Source organism: Amblyomma americanum, chromosome 7 (assembly GCF_052857255.1).
Source record: "Amblyomma americanum isolate KBUSLIRL-KWMA chromosome 7, ASM5285725v1, whole genome shotgun sequence".
Taxonomy (NCBI): domain Eukaryota; kingdom Metazoa; phylum Arthropoda; class Arachnida; order Ixodida; family Ixodidae; genus Amblyomma; species Amblyomma americanum.
The window spans coordinates 30,732,380-30,754,682 of NC_135503.1; the positions used below are offsets into that span (position 1 = coordinate 30,732,380).

Sequence of the window (22,303 nt, forward strand, 5' to 3'; positions counted from 1 at the left end):
AACGGCGAGCTGGTGCTAGTTTCTGTTTCGTGAAGGCGTGGCACAGCCTAATTAGATGTGGAGTGTGCGAGGTCTGCGTGCTAACCGTAAAGAAAACTGCGAACTTGTTCTTGTGTATTTTTTTTTTCATATGTTGGCGCGAAGGTTTTTATTTAGAAGTAGTCGCCATTGTTTGTCAAAGCACTCTAAAAAGATTGCCAGGTGGCGTGACGGCTGCGTCAGTTGCGCAAGCGGCTTTTTCGTTTCGTGCGCGTGCGTTGAATGGTTGAATCTCTGGAATGTTCGTGTTGTTGACAGTTGACACCTACCATTCTCAACCATGTCGCGGCGTGTTGCACGTTCGGACGCCCAGATCGAAGCTGTCAAGTCCACACGGGTAAGTACGCGGACTGTGACCTGTATGCCTGCTTCTCTTGAGTGACTGTCAGGGCCTGTGTCTGCGATGCACTTCGTGACAGTAGCCCTTGCCGGCTGCGCGTGCTTTGCTTCGAAATGCGATGCCTGTATCAACCAGCCTCAGTGCGGGAACTTGACTGACTGCGAGCCCGCTAAGAGCTTATGTTACAACTCAGCCTAACGCTCAGTGCTGCTTGCCTACACGCTGCCTGCGGGCTTCTCGCAGTGTTGCGCGAAGCAGTTGTAATGGTGTTGCAACTTGTAGGTTCAGCTCCGACCTTGCTTATTTGATGACAGGATGTTATAACAGCTCCCAAGCACTCCGTTTCGTGAACTCATTTCGCTGCGGTCGCAGCAATGTTCCGCTACTCGTTTGTGGCGGGGCATTGCCGGTGTTCAGAATGTGCCACTAGAGGTGCGTGATATCTGTGACGAGATTCTCCCGCAAAAATCTTGAAGCCTGATGTGGAAAATGTCTGGAAGCTGTGGTGTGGCCGCAGCGTGTGTGCTGTGCCGTATAGGCGATGCCCTATAGCTAGTGAGCAGCCCTGAGCAGTTAATTCGACTGAAAGATGGGACGCGACAATTAAGGCCAGTCAGCGCTCCGGATACCGAATCGTGAGACGTAAGAAGCTTTGCCGCAGTAATGAGTGAAGGCTTATGCGACGAGTACTTGACCTCTGTTGATGTGAGCATGGAACTGAGTGCGATTATGCGATGTCTGTGTGGTGATGTTCGAAATGCGCGGCCTTCTCGGTGAACTGACGATCGCGCGGTTTCTGAGCGGGGCTTTGTTTTCCTGCTCGCAGGGGGCTCAACAAAGTTGCGTGTGCAATCGACCGGTCGCATACGTGACGTGCCAGACGTGTGGTAACACAGTGATGAGCCGTGTTCTGAAGTCGTGTGCGGCGCATCCTGGCGTGATACATTTGATGGACATGGAAAAATGCCCAAAATGTTTCTCAAGCCAGCTTCTCGAAAAATACCCCACAAATGGCAGCACGAGCCGGAACGTCCCGGACTGAAGAGGCGCCTCCGCCGCGGTCACAGGGTGCTGTCAACTGCTCCTTGTTGGATTTGTGCGTGTGCTTCACTGAACAGTGACATTCCTATTGGCGACTCGCGCCTATTTTTTCTTTTATGCGGCGCACGAGGGTGATGCAGTCGCCCCCTCTCCCCTGGCGTGAAGGAACGATCACACGTGCACACTCGTTTATATTCACCCCACCCCAACCCTCAACCGCTAATTATGTCGTTTGTGGACACAAACATTTTATGGTGACAATGACGTACCAAGTTGGCTGTTCCCACGTCTGTAGCTCATCGTGCCCAGGGGTACTCTGGTACTCACGATCCCAATTTGTTGCCCACTGATTCAGTATGAAAAATAAACAGCTATTGAATGCAAAGTGTTGCGAGCACAGTTTGTTGTCCTGTCCACGCCTCTGGACTGTGCGCTGATGCTTGCTTTCTAGTTGCTGCCGCCGTGTAATGGGATGTCTTTGGTTGGCCTGCCCTCAGGGCTTGGTGTTTGTCCGGCCATTGACTGCAAAGCGAGAACCACTTGGTAAGGACATGTCGCAGCAAGAACTGTTTGCACTTCGGGGATAGTCGCACACTACAGGGAGAAAAGGGTAAAGTCGTTTCGCCATAGCGTCTGTTAGCATTTGCACAGTAAAACCGACACTGCCGTGGCCGCGTGCATTTTTTTTCTTTCAGCTTGCTTGTCCCGAATGATTTGTGTCAATACTTGTCGGCACTTCAGCGTAACGATAGCGCGCAACACCCAAGATTAAGCGTGCGTGCTCTTGTACTTGTGCGAGTGCAACCCGAGTATGAGAAAGGATGGGGGAGTCTTTCCTCCGTCAGTGCATGGAAGCGTTATCTTTAGACCCCCGCCGACTCTGGCGTGGGGCGGGAACCGTCTTTCAAGCGAAGCGGAACAACCTTGGCCCTCTCCACAGGCGGGCGACCCCGACAAGGTCGCCGGGCTTGTAATTGCTTCGCTTTACAGCAGAGGAGCCGCAGGCGCCGCTCGTGAGTGAAGAGGCGCCTTCCCGACAATGCCACAAATAGTTCCTTGCTCCCTCTTCCGGGAGCGGACAGCCGCAGATGGAAGTAGTTAACCGTATTCAGCCAGTATCCAGCTGCGCTGCTGCCTGAGAATGACCTTTTATCCCGGGGTGACGACTCGTTTCTCCTTTCCTTGAGGTCAGTGACCGGACTTACGACAGGGGTGGATTAATGGTTTTGTCCTGGAGAGAGGGTGGTTGCGGGATTCAGCATGGTTTTCATCTGTACTAACGAACCAACAGCCTACAGAACAGGACACCTACACCAGCCAACAAACAATGTGATATGGGTTCCGGGACACGGAACTAGCCGACGCAATAGTTCGAGGGTACACTAGCCGAACAAACTACAGACTACAAACATATTCATGTCTTATCCAGGGTGCCCAGGCTAACTTTAGCCAGGGTTAATGCATGTTGCTAGCTATTGTACGGAGCAAGTCAGGCTATTTTTTTTTTGTATTCTGCTAGTTGCATTGCACTGACAAGCAAGTGCGGGCCACACGTGCGACCACCTGCAAACCCTGGGAACGCCACCCGCGGACATAGGTGGTATCCTCCTCACCCTCAAACTCGCCACGTGACATGGGCGTATTCCCTAAACAAGAGAGTGGGGGATCAGTGCCACAGTGAACTTTTGAGGACACGCCTTTAATTGTACATTATGTAAATAGTTTTTATTAAGTTTTTCTTGTATTCTTCATAACCACGTCTCGTGACTTACTCGTCCCTTCTCCGGCCCGACGCGCTACTTAGTCCCAATAATGTCTATTTTGAACGGGATGTAGACGCAAGTAGTTAGCTTGATTGGAAGAGCGGGTGAAAGCTGACACTTTAACTGACCCCACTCCCTCTCGGCGGGAAAAAAAAAACGGAAAAGGGGGGGGGGGGGGGGCAAAGCGAGCAAAACCCAATAGGCGGTCGCGGCTACTCGCGAGCTCTGATAGCGAATGCGGTTATGGCTGGATTTAAGCCTGCAGTGAAGCATCAGCCACATTCAGGACCGCCACACACATTTCCTCCACGACAAAAAAAAAATGAGTTGTTGAAGCTTTTTCTTGTTAAAAGACGGAATTATAAGCTGACGCCATTGTCTTGTTTGATGTAGTCGGAAATGGAGAAGCTTAGTTTGTTTACTTGTGTGATTGGCCGGCGGAGTAATACAGGACGTAGCAGACCAGACCATTGCATGGAGGACGGAAAAATTCCTCCATGGTTCGTTGTTACCAACTGCTGTTGTATGTATACTATAGGTGGCAACGGTGGCGAGCGACCAGTAAATGTTCGCCACTTCGTACGGGATTTTGAAAGAAGCCACTCGTGCTCCACTTATTTTAATCTCAGCGCTCAGTGGCAAGGCACCGTTGAACCGCTCTGTGTGCCCGCCTATGCCTTTCATAATGCATCTGTACACTTGGCGTTGCTTGCAACAACATGAGTCGCAACGCGTGCCAGGGCCGGATTTATGTACCCCTGGTTAGAGCTGGTTAGAGAAGGGTTCGGTCCCATTTGAACCATGCATTTCTTGGACGTTTCTGATCGAAAAATAATGGGGTTCAGCGTAGTCTTCCGATGTAAAATTTTTCGCCCCTGACGCGCGCGGCAAAAGTGTACCAGGGAGGCTGCAAGAGTAAAACTGAGCGCACACGTGAGCAGTGGAAAAGTTGCACTGTGGCGCGCTCTAGCAGCGCGTGCGCAAGAATACAGCGAGGACGCACGTTGCACATTCCATTTGATCCTGTTGACCAGTGCTATAGTTTCGCTTTCGTCTATTAGTGGCACGGGTGAAGCAGCGCAATTTTTCCCCATCTCGTACTCTTGAGCAATCTGTACTACACGTGGGAACTATAGATAGTGTGGTATTCGGGAACAGTGTGAGCAGACGCCTCGCCAGACAACCAATGTGCCACGTCGGATCACGTGCCGTACCACTGGTACCGTTTTGATACCGTTCTCGACCCGCACCACACGAGAACATCTCGTCATCGTGACGGAATGAACGACTCCACTGCAACCTCGCTCGCGAGTTCTACTCACACAAGGAAGCAGTTCATCATCATCAGCCTAATTAAGTCCACTGCAATACGTAGGCCTCCCCCGTATCCTTCCAATTAACCCTACCCTGCACAACCTGCGGCCACCTTACCCTCCGCAAACTTCTCGTGGCGTACTCGAATCGCCGATCCGGGGCAAGGTTTCGCCAAAGAGCGCATTTCAGTGGACGATTCGGATTCAGATCACTTCTGATTGGACCACGACGGTTTGATCCCTATAAACTCCCTAGACATCTTTCTCCTTTGCGGATTCGGAGAACTGCTTTGATTTGATTTGATTTGCTCCGGATCGCCGATTGGACTGTGCCATTAATCTCATCCGCACACGTAACTGGTTGCTTCCCTCTATTCACATAAACCCTGTTTCACATGCAAGCGAACCGCTCGCGAATTCCGCCGCCGCGGCGCATACACCCTCTCTCAAGCGGCGGAGGAAGCTCGAGGTTCGGGCAAGTTGGAAATTTTCGCCGCGGCGACGCGGCAGCACCGCATCTCAACCAATGACGGCCCGGCGTTGCCATGCGAATTTGTACGCCGCACGTAAGAACTTTTGTTTAAAAAAGAAATTGTATAAAGTGCTGTTTAATGCTTGAAAAGCAAGAATTATATTTATTTAAATAAATTGTGAAAACAAATGACAAAATAATCCTTATATATTACGCTTTTTTTGTGTTTGCAGGCCACCAAAAGCGGTTGCAAGCGCATATCTTTTGCCAGCAACGTTGCTTTTCGCAACGGCGGGAAACGCGCAGCGGCGATGCACGTGAAACGAAAGCTCGCGAACCGCTTCGCAGCGCCGCGCCGCTGTTCGCTCTGTTCGCCAATTCGCTTGCATGTGAAACGCCCTTAAGTGCAGCAAAACGGCTGCAAAGGAAAGCTGCGTGGATATCGAAAATCTTCGTGGTTGAAGAAAGCTCTCTGAGGCGGAGTAGCTTCAGCAACTAAGCCTACATTCGCGCACATGCCTGGTCAACCAACGTGCGCTCGCGCGAAGCCCCGGAGGACCACGTGACGTGCATACCTTTGACGTATGTCCCGCAGTGTCGCTCGTCGCTCCCGTCGCGGCAGTCGTTGTGTCCGTCGCAGCGCCACAGCGAGGGCACGCAGATGCCGTTGTCGCACCGGAAGTCGCCGGCGGTGCACCCTGAGAGCAGCCAGGGGAGAGAGCAGGCGAGTCCGGGTGAAGCGCTTTTCCTTGCGTGTTTTTTTTCTCGTTGGGTTCAGCTGTAGCATGGGGCCTCCAATAACATGTTCTCCTTAGTTCAATTCTTTTTTTTTTTTCATTCAAACGCACAACCCCTTGCTCATGCTAACATAGAGCTTCCTTGCCGCAATGAGCATTTAAAGGAGCGTATATAGTCAGGCACCAGCCGTAGAAGCTTGCGTCAGGAAAACGCCGATTACACAGTATAAGGCTTGGGATAGAATTGCATATCGCGGTACGTGGTGCAGTAAAGTACGTCAGGGTGGCTCGATTTCATGAGACAAATTGTCAGTACTGCGAGACAGACGTGGTCTATAAGATGCCACCCTAGATGTATATTCTCTTTTGTAACGCCAAACATTTGCCCTTTTTTTTCGTAATTGTGGCAGCATATCACCAAAAACGTCCATAAAGAAAAAGTAAGGACGCATAAAGCACACTTTGGTTTGCGACTAAAAAATTAAGAATCACTGCGACTAAAATTTGCTCGTTTTCTGCTAAAGCAACTGCCACTATAACGTGACCTATTTCCAGGGCAAGTATAGCTGAATAAATCACCCCGTTTAGAAAATTTATTTTGCTATTTTTGCGCTCGACCCCGTGGGCCCACAATGGTTGACCGCTATGAATAACGGGACTCATGGTGCAGGGGCTTGTTTCGTTTCAGTTAATGTGGGAATGAATCTGTCACTAAATCAATCACTAACTCATTCAATCAGTCAGTTGTCCACTTAACCAATCAATCAATCAATCAATGACAGGGTTTGAGAAATAAAGCAGTGGCAAGCAGCCCTGTTGTACAGCAGTGTTCCACTCACTCCTGTTGGAGCAGTCCTGCTCGTCGCTGCCATCCCGACATTCGGCTTTACCGTCGCACACCCAGCGCTGGGGGAAGCAGCCGGACCCGTCCCGGCACTGGAACCGCCCCGTGCCGCACACTGAGCGCGAAAGAAGAAATGTTGGAGGTTACACTAAGAAAAAAAAAGGCATGGCAGGAGTAAAACAGCTGCTGTACTCTCTTTAGCAGTTGCCTGAAGAGTGAAATACTACGTTCGCTCCGACTCGGGGCTATTCTTCTACTGAGAAGGGGATTGGAGGATGCTTCTGCTCCCTGCACTTCTACAGTCCACCAGAGCTAGGGTCTGTGGTTAACCTACATCACTCGCACAACTCTTTAATTTCTTTTTGCACCTTTCCCCCCCCCCCCCCCCCCTCGGCCAAATAAAAAGAAAAATAATGATATAAAAAGCAGTTTAAACGTTTTATGAGCTTTCATATGCCGGATCAACAACGCTTTGGGCTTTAAGCACGGGCGTTTTTTTATTTTTTCGTCCATCGAATTTCTGTAGCCGTGACTGGGCTCTAATTCCTGAAATTTTCACCAGTCGGAATAGTCGTAATCGGTTTCCCAAGACTCATTCGGTCAACTCAGCTGTCACTACCAACATCATCACAACCACCATTAACAATACTACTACTGCTACTACTAATTGATATTAATAATAATAGTGATTATACTGATACATACAGCAAACTTGGCAATGTGACAGAAAGGTGGAGACACGCACGCATCAGCAAGCCCGCCGCGTAGGAGGCAAGACCATAAATAATAGGTGGCGGGAACAAACGTATACAATAGCAATTTATATATCACACATAGCACTCTCGCGTGGAGACAAAGATAGAAAATAATGGGGTATCTCGGTAATATTATTTTGTGAACATTGCAGCCCTGAATTAATATTCTGCTTCAACAACCTGTCAAACTTTTATTTAGATTCTTGAAATTTCTGGCTCCGCCGCGCGGACACCTAATACAAAGGGTAGAGTCAGCGTCAACACAGGAACGTATTTATGAGGGATCTCCCCCAACATAGAAATTTTCTGCAGAATAGCCATTAGCCCCATTTTGTGTGCACATAGGACCTCCCTCCCCCTTTTTCCAGGAGTTGGGTCATATATCCGCCGCTGCATTAGCATGAACCGAAACACACCAAGCGCCTGCAGACAGCAGACGGCTGCATTTAAATGATATTGGACATCTTTGCAAGCTCTAATTTCGCCTTGGATGTTACCCTCATGCATTCTTCACGCAGTGACCTTTGTTAACCATTTGTCGGACTGTGCACTTCATCATTTCATGTGTTACGCCATTACCTGCCGGTGCACTTTAGTACGAATTTAATGGCCCCATTTTATCTTCTCCCCTTTTTATTTCTTTCATTATACCTTTTCCGCACCGCTCTCCTTCCGTCTTTAGCTCCCAAATTCCCTTCCCCATGCAGAGTAGCATTGCAGCGATTTTTGAACGGCGGCTACATTCTCCGTTTGTTCATTATAGTGTCTCTCTCTCTCTCATATGGCAGTGACGGGCTCGACGCTGCACACGCACCTGGCTTGGGCGGGCAGTGCCTCTCGTCGGCTGCATCCTGGCAGTCGGGCTCCCCGTCACAGCGCCACGTGTTCGGGATGCAGCGGTAGTCGCAGCGGAACTCCTCATGGCTGCACACCTTCGACGCGCCCCGGCCTGGTGGGGGCAACACGCATGGTGAACACCTCACTGCATGTGCTGTTGGATTTACTTCATACAGCGCCAGCTGCTATTGGCTCAGACGCCGAGATGTCGGTCACGCCGATGTCCGCGTTACGTGCAGCTTCGATAGGAGGCACACACACGAGATGGCCTGCGCGCGCCTGCCTTTCACGGCAGAGTTAACGGCGGGGCATGCGCAGGATGAAGCCGGCTGGACGCTCCCCATTCGACGTTACCATGACTAACCAACTCACAATAGGGACCTAGGCGCCTGGGAGGAGGAATAGTATGTGAATGTGCGTAGAGGGCGCCATATCTAGATGCCAGGAGCTGAGTGGGAGTCACGACAATCGCTGCATGTGGAGGGAGGAGTGACAAATGCGGAAGCCAACTGCGGTTGGTATTGGACTGTGTGGTACCCGGATTGCGCGATGTGATGTCAATACTCCGGAATATAATGGGCTGAGGATCATTCCCTCTCTCATATGCAGTGGGAAAGCCAGCGATGACACAAACGCTGCTGCCGAAGCGTGACGCCTTTTACACATCTAGCTGTCGCTGAATTTCGCCTTGGTTCGCCGTATCCATGGCGTCAATTTTTCCGCATTTTTGTAAGCGCTCCGTCCGCGTTTTAGAAATTCTAAAAACTGGTATGGATATTACTTATACGGCCTGCTACACGCCACTCAATAATTAAGGAGCCTAACTGTAATAGTTAAAAAGTTAACTTTTCAATATTTGTTAACAAGCATGCTAGTTGCACGTCTTAGCTGTATTTTGATGTTCTGCACCACTGAAAATGCTCTTCCTAAAAAAGCGCTCTTCTAACTCAAAAAGCCTGTTTTTTTTAATTTGTGTGAAGTCTCGGGTGGAACACCCTGTATATAGCCGCTAAGTACCGTTCACTTATCAGTTCGTCTGCTGCCTTTCAGTTGTGCGCTTGATTGTGCCCACAGGGGAGCAAGTTTGTCAATTGGCCCAGCTCCGTACCGTGTTGATCCTATAGTCAGTCTATCCGCACCATACCTAAACGCCCTTAGTGTTAGTTTTATGGCTGCAGACTGCGAAGTAGCCCTGCGTGAGAACAGGTCCCGGATGGGGCCACTTTCGCAAGGAACAGCGGAGAGAAAATTTTGCACTGGTGGCCCTGTGTTTGAGGTGTCGGTGCCGAGGGACGGAAAAGAAAATTATTCGTGACATACCTGTGCAGTTGGCCTCGTCGGCGGCCAGCGGACAGTCCCGGACGCCGTCGCATCGCCACTGCTTGGGGATGCACGTCAGGTCTGGGCACTGGTGCTCCTGGCGCATGCACGCTGCGAAGAACGCATGAGCGTGTCGCCAATCTCTGAGGCACCAGAATCGGAGCTTTAATTAGCTGTGCACATCCCATTGGCCTCGTGAAAAGGTTTTGCACATCTTAATGAATAACACCACACTTGAACGCATACACAAAGTATTCGACATCACGCCACCATTTGGTTATGAAGATGACCGGGATTTGCTTTTAAGTCATTCTACATTCACGTCACCGACAGCGATTTTTTTAAGTCTTTTCTGCTGAGCTGCTGTTCGTGTATCGTGTTTTTTTTTTCTCTTTATTCTGTCTCCCCAAGATTTCATGAGGATCTCCTGCGAAATTTGGAGCTTCTTTCAGAATTCTTGATGCGCGCAAGAACAGGAAATAGGCGGTGCGTTAATTGTTCTTGAGATAATTACGAATTCAATAAAAAATATCACAAGAAGTGCCGATCATTTAGTTTTTTAAACCTTCGTCGTGTGTCTTTTCGCCGATGTCCCGTCTTTCGGGCTGTTTTAGTCTTGTCAATTCCAATCCAGGTGGCCCAGCAGCAAGCTTTAATCCGGTTTTCTCGAGCGAAAACTTTTCTGCCAACACTAATTAAGCAGCCATTCTGTAGTCCCGTGTCCTGCCTTCCTAGGTATAAGCATCGTTCGGCGTCACTCACAAGCGCTCCTGGCCAGGTTGAGGCAGACGCCCGGGCTGTCCGAGTCCGGGTAGCGGCGGCAGTCGAAGACTCGTGACAGTGCCAGCGTCGCCGGGATCAGCTTCTGGCAGTTCTCCGTGGCCACTGCACAACAACGACAAAGCGGCGGACAGTCAGGAGCGTGGTATTCTAACACCATATATCAGGAGGGCTTGGGAGTCCAGAAGTCTCCAGTTCAGCGAGCGATACGTCCGAGACAGCTAGCGCTGTTCCTCGCCGTGTTTCGATTAGTTTTTACGCGTCTCCTCTACCGATGTCGAAGATGAGAGATTAGATTTTCCACAGAGCCGAAAGGCCCGGATTCAATTCCGACTGCGGCAGCCGCGTTTCGATGGAGGAGAAACGCGTAATGCGCCCGTGTGCTGTGCGATGTCAGTGGTCGTTAAAAGAATCCCAAGTGGTCTAAATAAAACCGGAGCCCTCTAACCCGTGTGTTCCCCTGGGACGTTAAATCTCAAAATTAACCGTTTTATTTTTAGATATCAAATTCTCAAAACATTCAAAGCACACGGATATATGGGCAACTCTTGACAGTTCGATCGTATGGGGGGTCTCATTTGCACAATGACTTTCTGGAACTTTTTCGTCGCAAAATACGGGTGAGAGTTGTGGGGATCTGCCCTGCAGTCCCCTGTGTAGACTTTCCCGCGATGCACCGTGCAGCAGCAGCAGCCTCGCCTCGAGGATCAGCACATTCCCTTGCTAGTTAACTAACGAGAGAGGGCGCCAGCGTCGCAGCGCGAGAGACTGCTCGCACGCGGGAGAGGGCAGAAGGCAGGTTCGGCTGGGATCGTCGGCGCGAGCGGACGTGTCGCTCGCGGCTCCGCTCTTCGCCAGCGGGACGAGGAAGCGGCGGGGAGACGGTCCCGTATCTCGTCCCGTCCGGCTTCGGAGTATCGCTGCCCTAGCGCGAGCGGACATTCGCTCGGAACCTTGCTGGTGAGTCGGACTACCTCGAATCATTCGCGTATTTTGTTGCTAGCTGGCGTTATTGTTGCTGGAGCAATAGATGCCTGTTTGTGTCAGCCAATGTGTCGTTCCTTTGTTCCGTCAGAGCAAGGCCCGCCGTGGTCGGCGAGCGCTTGGTAGCGTACGCGATCACGGGGTGGGGTCTGGTGGTTTCGAACTTTGTGTGTCAGCCGCGGTTAAATGGGGTAGAACGTATTTATCTCCCCAATCCAAGCCCACAGAGTGTGTTATACCATAGACAATGCCTCGCTTGGAAACAGAGCGGTGATTCTTCTTCCCTTCTAAATTCGCACACGTCTGAAAGACACGTTTAGTCTGCTTAGTACGGGATTCCGACGAAAGTTCTCGATCTTGCGCTTTAATAGCGGCCTGCAGTGTTGTACTTGATTAACAGCTTGAGATGCACCGTCTGCGGTAAACATAAAAGGTGATATGCCGACCGCAAACCAAGTGTTTTCTTGTTTTACATTACCCATAATGACCGAACGGGCTTTCATCAAACCATCAACTTTAACAAGTATATTTTTCAACAAAATTGAAACTTGGACAGGTTGGTGCACATTCATCTTCCGAAGATTATCAATTAGGCGTGACGCAATAGAAGGACCAAGAAGAAAGGGATGATGAAAATGTCTCGTCCTGAATCTTCCGAAATGAACGTATTCTCTTACGCGCGATTCATATATGGCCGGCTTGGTAAAAAAAGAACAAAAAAAAACCCCGCTTCGTTTCAATAAGCTTTAATAGTTCTAAACCCGTGAGTGGCTCGGCACTCAACAGAAGAGACCGAAAACAAGAAAGAGAGAAAGAAATAAAAAATAACTAAAGTTAAGGACGCAGACATAAGCGTAGCAGCGTAGTCGGATCCTTGCAATCCTTCCCCCCCCCCCCCCCCGCCCCCTTTTTTTTTTCACTGGACTTGTGCCTTTCAGGGCCCGCCTTGTTTATTTTTCGCTGAGCACGGCTCCTCTTAATCCAGCCCGCAGCTTGGAATCACCGTTTTGTCTTTTTTATTTTAATAGTTATGCGCACACACATATATAAATTGTTTATGTCACGGACGGCACTGAAATGACGCGGCCTGCCAACCAATAATAATTTGATCAATAATAAATTTTAACGTGATAGTAGAGGATGTGGCTATTGCGCACGCCGTATTTAGCAGACGGCTCTGGATTGATTTTGGCCGCCTGTGGTTCCTCAACGTGCGCCTAAATCGTGTCACACGATCGTTTATGCGTTTCGCCTCCTTCAAAATGAGGACGGGATCGAGCCCAGTGCCTCTTAAACAGTAGCGGAACGTTCACCGCGGCATGGGGCAAGCCGATTAAAATTTAAATGAAGAAAAGAACAAGAGGAAATTGTTAGCCGCAAGTGGATTTGGCATTGTAAACGAATGCCAACTATAGCTCTGCCTGTACACCGCTCAGAAAAACGGCAGTCTGATGAGCATATGTACACGTTTGATTTTAAGGCGCTGAAATAATACGAGAACATGCTCGTCACGTTATCGCTAATCTCCTACGTTCATTAAACTGTCGTTATTTTCTACTCCGCAAAAGAAAACGGACAAAAACAAACGAACATACTCTGCCGAACTGGTAATAGTTCTTGCACAGGCTAACTGGCCCAAGACGTGACGGCACATGCGGTAAGAATGAACAGCATAGAGACGTAACGTATTCGTCTATTTTTTCACTATACCAGACTACAGCGCGTCGCTTGTTTGTACCATTATCGTTACATTACCGCTCTGAGCTGAGGGCCCCTTAGAAGTAAGCGTTCTGTCCTCTTCCTACTCCTTCACGCCTCTTATGCTCACTGTCTAACCGAATCGTCTCTCCTCGGAGGTCCGAAACTCGTGTGAACAACGCGCTCCGCATTCGAGCACGTCTGAGAGACAAGGACGCATCTTCGGACGTTCAGCCGCGCCAAGCAGCGGCTTAATTGATGCCTGCGCATGAACTCGATTAGCGTTTGTTTCGTTAACCGGTCACAGCCTCGGACGATTGTCTTGCCTTAGCCAGAGCGAACGAAGTCGAAGCGGGCGCAGTGAGACACGCCCCCCCCCCCCCCCCCCTCTCTCTCTCTCTCTCTCTCTCTCTGTAGTTCGCCGTCGAGCAGCAGTCAGTCAGCGTGCGATTGGGAGCCACTCTACTGCGCTTGCCCTCGGCTGACGGCTGCCGTGTCTAACCCGTTCATTACAGGATCATCCCTTGCGTTTATCGAGGTCGTTCACCGCTCGGGGAGAGACGTGCCGGAGAGGCCAACGGTTCGGAAGGAGGCCATGGGAACGTCCGTTGCGCGATCGATGGCGACACGGAATTCGAAAACGATTATTTCTGGAGACGACGTCCGACGCGGTGTCCCTCGGCGGGTCAAATCCACCGACCCGCGGAGCGTTTGTCCCGCTACGGCGTATATAGAACTAGGCTGTTTGACAAACGACCTCTTGCGCGTGCCGAACTGCGATGGTAAGCAGAAAAATACGATGATAAAAAAATAAGAGTGTGAGGGACGGGAAGGGTTGGTAAGTTAAACAAGGCAGAAAATCGTGTCCTTCGCGAAAACGGATGCGTGTCCCTGACCTTGCTTTACTAGCAAACCATCTATGCCTGCGTTGGACGTTATCGGCTTGATAACTGCGAAACAGATCCGATCGCGCTGTGTACACCTACCTTCGGCCGTTTCCAGAACGCACCGTCTATGCGGCACGCTCCGTCATCCTTGCCTCTTCTATGTTTTTTTTTTTTGTCGTTCAGCTGTAGTCCGTGGCTCTCGAGATCGCGTAACGTGTTCCGCAGTCTTCTCGGCGGCGCAGATCCTCGCGATATGCGTGCCTCGGCGGCTTTCCGCGATTGTCGGTCATATACGCGTGCACATTTGTCTCGTAAAACCGAGAACAAGCTCGGGGCCGAATCGCGATGAGCTCACGCGTGCGCGAACTTCGATGGCGTCTGCGCACGAGATTGTATGGCAGGTTTTCCCGTGCTCGAAGCAGCTCGATAAACACCGTGCGGCCTAGTTTAACCGCCCACGTCTCGGACTTGCAGAGCGAAAGAAACGATCAGGAGGAATGTCTTAGCAGAAGATGCATGGTCGCGAAGTAACGGCGGGAAGCGGGATAGATAACGCTCGAAAACAAATGTCCCGCGTAGCGATTGGCGGAAAATTGTGCTCGTCGAAAACCGCGAGGCCTGATTACGTGCTACCTAAGCGATCAACGTGTCTCGCCAACTTTTTTTCTTAAACGTATAGAGGAGAGACTTCGGCATCCTCAAGCGGATACGGTTTTTTTTTTTCTTATAAAGCTGGCGGCAGTCGAGGCACCCAAGGAAGAAGAAATTAGAGGAATCCGCCGATCTTCACCTTTTGCGGGAGGTTATCGCGGCCTTGTTACCGTGAACGGTCGTGTGGGTCCGGTTACGTGGTGTGCTTTACGGTTTCCTCAGCTACTAGGGAGGGCTTTCGGTTTTGCCTTTTCGCTTAAAACGCAAGCTATTTCAAGCTGAAAACTCCCGCAGTGGCAGCATTCTAGTTCTTCCTTGCGGTACCGTGCTTACCGGGTTGCCTTTGGGACGTTTATTATATCTCTCTTTTTTGAAGAGCCTTTCCATGCGGGTGACCCTGGACAGTGTTCTGATTTTTTTTTATCTTTTGGAGAATCGAAACAGCAGTTGGCGCCTTAGGTCCGGTATCCATGCTATCCCGACTCAATACTTGCGACAATTGGTATAGTGCTATGTCGACTGGATTTGTTTGGCAGTATACAAATAATAATTGGTTTTTGGGAAAAGGAAATGGCGCAGTATCTGTCTCATATATCGTTGGACACCCGAACCGCGCAGTAAGGGAAGGGATAAAGGAGGGAGTGAAAGAGGAAAGGAAGAAGAAGGTGCCGTAGTGGAGGGCTCCGGAATAATTTCGACCACCTGGGGATCTTTAACGTGCACTGACATCGCACAGCACACGGGCGCCTTAGCGTTTTTCCTCCGTAAAAACGCAGCCGCCGCGGTCGGGTTCGAGCCCGGGAACTCCGGATCAGTAGTCGAGCGCCCTAACCACTGAGCCACCGCGGCGGGTATTTGGAAGTACTAGAGGTTTTATATTTCATCACTTTATAAAACGTAGATAACGCGTAAATGTTTACGGCGTATTTGCGCCCAGCCCAACCAACCGCCTTGCGTAAATAACGAAACAAAGTACCTCTGCCATTGCGCCTTTTTCGAAAAGGAACGAAGAACGCGTGTTACTTCCGTGCAGTCAAGAGATTTAGCATGCAGCTATAAGGCCGCCTCCCCCATTTTTCGCAGCTTTACTTCGTGGTCACTTTCTGAGAACTGCGATCGAGCCAGTTGATTAAACGGAGGAAAATATTGTTTGATGTAACGGAACGAATTCAAGGTAAGCGATGAGAGAAGCATCTGGACAGAAGAACACAAGATAGCGGTGTTCAGTGTGCTTTTCTCACTGTGGTTTTATTGAGTGCGTTCTGTTCCATGAGCTGGCAGCTCGAGATATGCACCAACAGCTGATACACAACTGGGTCTGAGAAAAATAAATAAGTAAAGGAATTGCAATGTATGTGCCAGCATAATAGAGACATACGAGTATAAGCATTCCGGACTAAAATAGGAAAAATAGCTCTTCTATAGCGAGGCAATTGCTTCCAGCAAGACTGCACTGCCGTTTCCTCCTCCTCTCTATTGGCTATCAGCTCTTTTCCCGGACGCCCAGCCAAGAACGATAGGCAACTCTGAACCGAAGACAGGGGAGAAGGGGGGGTTTGGAGTCGGAGGAGTGTCTTTTCCGTCATTCGACGCTCGCTACACACGCGCCGTAAACAGCTCGTTGTTGCCTCCGGGCGTTCTTCATCTTCCTCATTAGTCACGCATCCCTTCTCGAGTGCTCCGCTGACCCCACCTTGAAAACGGCGCTCCTCCGAGCCGCGGGAATGCATGTGGCCGAAACTAGTCCAGGAGGACGACCCCCGCTGGCAGCGGATTCCCAGGCACTCTCGCTGACGCAATGACCCCTACACGACGCCGGACTAAATAATATACATTGATATAAGGCCGCGTTCGAATTACGTGCGTCCTAGCAACCCCCCCCCCCCTCTCTTTTTTCTATCCCGGCGGGGAGAGCAAATTAAAAGGCCTCCGGTCACGTCTGATTTCGCGGCAGTCATAGATACGAGCAATAACTTGGGCAGCACGCACCGTCGAGATAACGAGCTGTCTATGCTACCGTGCGCAGTTCCCCGTGAAGCCATCCCGGGTCATGCTATTTCCCTCTACCCAGATGCCCATTCACTGCGAATTGGCACGATGACGTATAAAACGTGCGCGTACTAAAAACCCCCAGATAACTAAGCGTGACAATGATCTATTTTTGGTGTGCATTGTTCTTTAGCCCTATTAACTAAGTATGGCCTGCACCACTGTATATGTCGTTACTATGTATCTTGTGTTGTGTGTGCAGCCGCTGTAAAACGTTTATAGAACGCGATATTAGCGAGAAAACTTATTTTTTTAGGTGTCTTTGAGCGTATAAAGCAGTGAAAATTGCAATGGACCGACTGTCCCGACCTCCCCGAGCTCGAAATGACGCATTTTTACATGTGCAGCAATCCAGTTTATAGGGAGCAACATTTTCTGCTGCTGTATAAACTGGCTCCGCTTACAACAAACACACACATGCATAGATACTCACACGAAGCAAGCAAGTGCTGTAGTGTCGACACAGGGGTGTCAGCATGCTGAAAGTGACCTGGATCACAACATTAACCTGCAGCCTTACTCAGCATAGTGCTCACGAGGTCACTCGCCCGGACTCATTACAACCGCCACTGAGGTACACAGGATACCCAGATCTCAGTGATCCGGAGCCACTCGAGTCGTGCCAAATTCAGCGATCATAACTGTGTATCGAGCCTGCAGTCCAAATGCGATAAAGTGAGTACAACTCCATCTGACCTGATTTGAGCTCGCGACTGATTCTGAACCGACAGGAGTCTGAGTGCAAGTATAACCGTGAGTCTACATGAATCCGTGGAGCAGCGTAGATCAGAGTTCATTTATCCTACCACTTGTGAGACTCCAAATCAAAATCCGGCCGTGACTCTCGGCCACTTCTTTGAAGGTATAAGATGCTGGCGGAGGTTTTGAGTCGATTAATCAGCCAAGAACGACCAGAGACGTTCCATTCGGGGAATTTTCTCTTCTTCATGGAATTTCAGGGATAAATTTCGGCGAAAAGGGAATTATTACAGAGTTTTAGGGAATCTTAAAAAGCGAAACTGTTAACTTTTTTTATAAACTGGCGGAGTTTTCAAGCTGACGAAAGTAAAGAAGAGTCGAAGTAGGGAATTTTAGGCCTAGGTGTGGGAATTTTCGGTTACGGAATGGTATATCATTGTTGACGACACTCCTGTAACTCTCCTTTTTCTACCACAAGCATACTTTGACGCAGATTTGAACGGCAGGTAGTGTCACAGTCATAAAACTTCCTAGTTTTGACCCAGCCAGAGTGCCGGTTCTTAATACGTGATCCTTATTAGTAGTTTCGCGACAGGTGTAAAACAAAAAAATCTCTGCCGTGAATAACAATGCATACCTTTGCAGAACTTGCGGCACGGCAGTAGGGTGCGGCCGCCGCGGCAGGGCGGCTCGAGTAGGGCGCAGAGCAGCTGCTTGAGCCTCGGGTTGCACTCGGTCTTGAGCATGAGCGCGAAGAAGAGCAGCGTCCGGTCGAGCGACACGCGGTCCCGGTCGCCCACCAGGTTGGGCAGCAGCGTCGAGTTGTACGGCAGGACGTCGTCGCACAGGGAAAGCTGCCGCGGGCGGCACACCGCCACTGCAACGTCGCATGAGCACGCTCGTTTGCTTAAAGGGAAACCGAAGACATTTTGCAATTGGACAAGTATAAGAGAGGTAGCATGTGTGAATCTTGCAGGGAAAGCATACGAAATCTTTTGAAGCGAAAAGCTTCACTACGCTAGGTAAAGCAGTCGGTCGTTGCGTAGGCCGGAGAATGACCTTGAACGACCTTCAGACCAACCACGTTAGCCGTGTATGACCATGTGTGGTACAGTTATGATTTCACACCCTTGACCTATGACCTTGAACATGACCTTTAATTGACCTTTGACATTGGGTGACCTTTAGGTTGACCTTAATAACATTCGATGGGGTGATGTGAAGCCACGTGACGACACCCGATGGGGTTGTCGCAAGACCACGTGGCACCACGTCATGGCCACATGGTCGTGTGGGTATATATAGAACGGCTGTCGCGAGCGTGTAGCGCAGCTGACATGGACGAGCCTCAGATGCTTATCAAGCGTGTTTGCTTATAGCTGATTTCCAGGGTTAGCCATGTTAAGCAACTGCCAATTTTTTGTGCTAGCATAAAAATGGTGATGTAATCACCGAATAAACCGGTGTCAGTGTTCAGGCTTTTCTGCCGTGCACTGTGACGGTCATAAGCCGCGCTGATGACGTCACGCAAGGCAGTGCTACATTTCCTGCGTAGAAAAGGTTGCTTCAAGGAAGGAAACCAACGCCACCGAAGGTGGAGCGAAGCCTTATTTTGCGCTGCCATCGCCTGTGGGCGATGGCAGCGGACATCTTAAATTTCGGTAACAACGTCGTCTTCACGAGTTTCTCTGCATTTCTTCAACGCAGTGAGGAGAAGCCTGAACATCTTAGCGGTTTCAACCAGCGATTACGTCGCTATATTAAATAATAGCGGGAAACCACTTGGCACGCTTTACCTTGAAGCTTCATATATTCGAATTCTGGAATAACATTGAATTCTCGAAAAAGCCATTTCAGCTTCCCTTTAACGAGACATCGAGTTACGGCGAATCAGATTTCTCTATCTGATTCGCCGTAACTGGTTTAACCTCGATACAAAACAGTACATGAAACAGCGTATCTCTCGAACAGTCAGAAGCAGCCACCAAGAGCAAATCCAGCCCACTTCAGCACGAATAGATGTACATAAGTACTCGTTTTTCCCCAGAACAATAGAGGAATGGAACTCGTTGCCACATGAATTACTAACAGTAGACAGCGTAAATAAATTCAAAACTATACTAACCAAACTGTTTACTTCGGCTGGGAATACATAGCTACTACGTTATTGATGGTAATTTGTCCAATTAAGATCCTATATTCCTGGTCGTAATTCATCTGTCTCATCTAGCGGCTGCGGCAAAATCTGATGACACCCTGATGTATTTTGTCTTGTTTCTTCTTGCTTTATGCCTTTTCTTGTGTATGTGTTCCTTTTGGTCTGTTCTTGACTGCACCACCATTCCTATCTTGTATATCTTGTCTTGCAACCACCCTGTAACGGCCTCCGGCCAACAGTATCGATAAAAAATAAAATAAATAAAAAACCAAATCGATGGGTGTTTTTTCTCAGCCCGTACCGGCGGAGTATAGAGTAAGGTCTGCTTTTAGAGTGTAAACATCGGTGCAAAATGCCAAAAAATGTTGTTATGCCCTTAAGGGTGCTAAAAAACTGCGCACGTCAATCACCACTCGTCTTGTGTGCTTCGCGTAAGTGCACATGCGAAGCGGTTTTGCGGTTGGCAACTTGCACAATTCAACTTCCCTTCTCCCCAAGGGTCTATCCTTATTAATTTTATCCTTCTTACGTGTTGCAGAAGAAGGCTACTGAACTGCAGACACTAACTTTCTCGCTGCTATATGTTTACTGCCTGTTAACTGTGAAAATAACGTGTATTCCCCGGCCATGAGCTTCTCTTTTTTTTTTTCCTCTGTTGAACTTCGTAGCGTGCAGTGAGCTAGTTGGTATGCAAAGCTTGCTCAGGCTTCTTCAGGAATTTGACCTGATGTTCTTATGATCGTGAAGCACTGACTGCCATCAAGCAAGTCGCTTGGGCATGACACGAATTCTTTTAAATATCTTCAGAATTATATGCAGCTGCCTGACCGGTGTTGTGCCCCATCCTGTCCCAGTCAACAGGGTAGATATCACTCATATCACTCGATATCATTCAGCGACACTTCCAGTAAAAATACTGTTCGCAGACGAACCAAAATCACCGCAACACGTAGCTGTGGCTTACGACACCGCTGAAAATCTTTCTGAATGGGACTGAAGTTAGATCTAGTCGCATTATGATTGGGGAAAGCGGCACTGTTTTGAGGAACAACACCACTCCAGTTCAGTTTAATTAAGTTCATTACATGAAAATGGTACATTAGGCAAAATGAGTATGAAATGAGGTAGGAAAAAAGAATCGTTTTCATCTAAATTATCAGCTTTTGTACTCACGAGACAGCCATTTGCACTAATCGAAAGATTGACTATGGACTTATTTTCCCCGGACACGTGACTAATAGAAAAATGCTATGAAGTATGTTGCGTGTCCGGGTATTGCTATGAAAAAAAAAAAAACATCGCCCATGACTGCCGACAAACGGTCCAAGTGAAATCCAATTGTTGCGATACCGTGGACTAAATGACGTGCCTAGGATTGATGTGGCATTGAGTTACGTGGGCTCAGCAGCTAGCACCGAGCTCTACTAAAAGATTACGAAGACCCGGACCTTGAGTTCAGTAAAGGTGTTCCCTTGACCTCAGCGGTTTCCACACATTTTTCAGACAGTCGTCTGCATCGGTATTCAGACTGCAGTCTCTCTTATCTTTACCATCCTCCGAACACGCAGAATATGGGCTGTTTTGGGGGGAGGAAAAGAAGGGGGTGGGGGAAGGGAATCTAACGGTTGAATGGCCACAAACAAAAATTATTGTGGGAGCATAAAAAGAACGAAAAATAAAGTGTCCCTGCCCGTGCAAGCGCCGCAAAGAGTGCGCGACAACTATCTAGATCCGCGTTCGCCCTATTTACATAACTGGGCTCTCCTATAACGTGCCCAACGGGCACATCTTCCGCCACTAGTATGGTCAAGTTAAAGCGATCGCCGAATATCTAATAGACATCGGGCACCGTTATACAGAGTTCCGAGCGCCAGCCAGCCGCCGTTATCTTACTAGCCGGCAAACCTAAGGCAGCACCGATCCGCCCATCGAAGCATAAGAGATGCGAAGGGGCCAACGAGGCCTTACGAGGTGCGCCCGAGCGAGGTGCGCATATCGGCGACGCGGCCCGATTCTCCGCGCATTTATAAACCTAGCGAAACTAAACCGGAGTCGACACGCTTTCGGAGTCGGCGCAGTCGTCGACGGCCATACGAGGTGCGCGCACACAAACGAGTTGCTGCTGCTGCCTCGGCCGGACGCCTGTGTTTTCTCCCAGGCGCGCGGCGGCGGCGGCACTCGATTCAAGGTCACGTTCGCGGACGCGCTGCTACTACTACTACTATTCTCTCTTGCTGAGGACGAGGAGGAGGGGGCCAGCGGCGTTTCATTTCGGTGTCAGGTCGCTTGTCCCCCTGTCACGTTCAGAATACGGAGGTGGGGGAGGGGGTGCCTACGAAGGCCGGCCACGGGCGATTAACCTGGAAGCTAGAGTGGCAGCAGCTCGTATCCAGGAGCGCAGAAGCTTATAGCACGCTCTCGCAGTTCGAGGTCCTCATTACGCTCGCACGTGAGCGCGGTCAACGGTGTGTATGTGCGTGTGTGCACAGTAGATGGCGTCGCGCGCGCTGCTGGCCCAGGCTGTCATCGGAGATGCTTTCTGGGCGGGGAGATGAAAAGAGGCCCCCGAGATGCATGCAACCAAGCAGGCGCGGGAGCGGCGCAGAGGCAGCGGTGAAGGGGGGGGGGGGGGGGGGGTGGGGGGGGGGGGGGGGGGGGGGGTGGGGGGGGGGGGGGGTGGAATTGCGGCAGGGTGCATCTTCTTTCTCGTGCGTGCGGTGAAAGCGCAAAGGGGGTACACGCTGCTCAGCTTAATTCTCCCGACAGCCGCATAGTAATGACGGCGCTATCCCAAAATAAAATAAAGTAAGTACAACGAGACGCCCGCAGCGCCGATGGCTCGCGACCCCGTTCCCGCCCGGCCAGCCTGGGTCTTCTTCACGCGCATCATCGGTCCCGTTTTCGCCTTCTTCTGCGGCCCTGTTTCCCTTTTGCGG

The 22,303-nt window shown here is 50.0% G+C and overlaps 1 protein-coding gene across 1 annotated transcript in view; it reads right to left on the reverse strand.

The window, feature by feature from the left end:
* Positions 1 to 45: 45 nt before the first annotated feature.
* The window catches only part of LOC144098782 (atrial natriuretic peptide-converting enzyme-like), a 28,659-nt gene continuing 6,401 nt past the window's right edge, over positions 46 to 22,303 (reverse strand). Inside the window, exons 4-10 of the mRNA XM_077631653.1 lie at positions 17,847 to 18,086; positions 10,224 to 10,346; positions 9,462 to 9,572; positions 8,119 to 8,253; positions 6,545 to 6,664; positions 5,544 to 5,666; positions 46 to 1,942 (exon numbers count right to left, since the gene is read on the reverse strand). Coding sequence (XP_077487779.1) covers positions 1,914 to 1,942; positions 5,544 to 5,666; positions 6,545 to 6,664; positions 8,119 to 8,253; positions 9,462 to 9,572; positions 10,224 to 10,346; positions 17,847 to 18,086 — 881 coding nt within the window. The 3' untranslated portion in view covers positions 46 to 1,913. The remainder of the gene's footprint in view (positions 1,943 to 5,543; positions 5,667 to 6,544; positions 6,665 to 8,118; positions 8,254 to 9,461; positions 9,573 to 10,223; positions 10,347 to 17,846; positions 18,087 to 22,303) is intronic.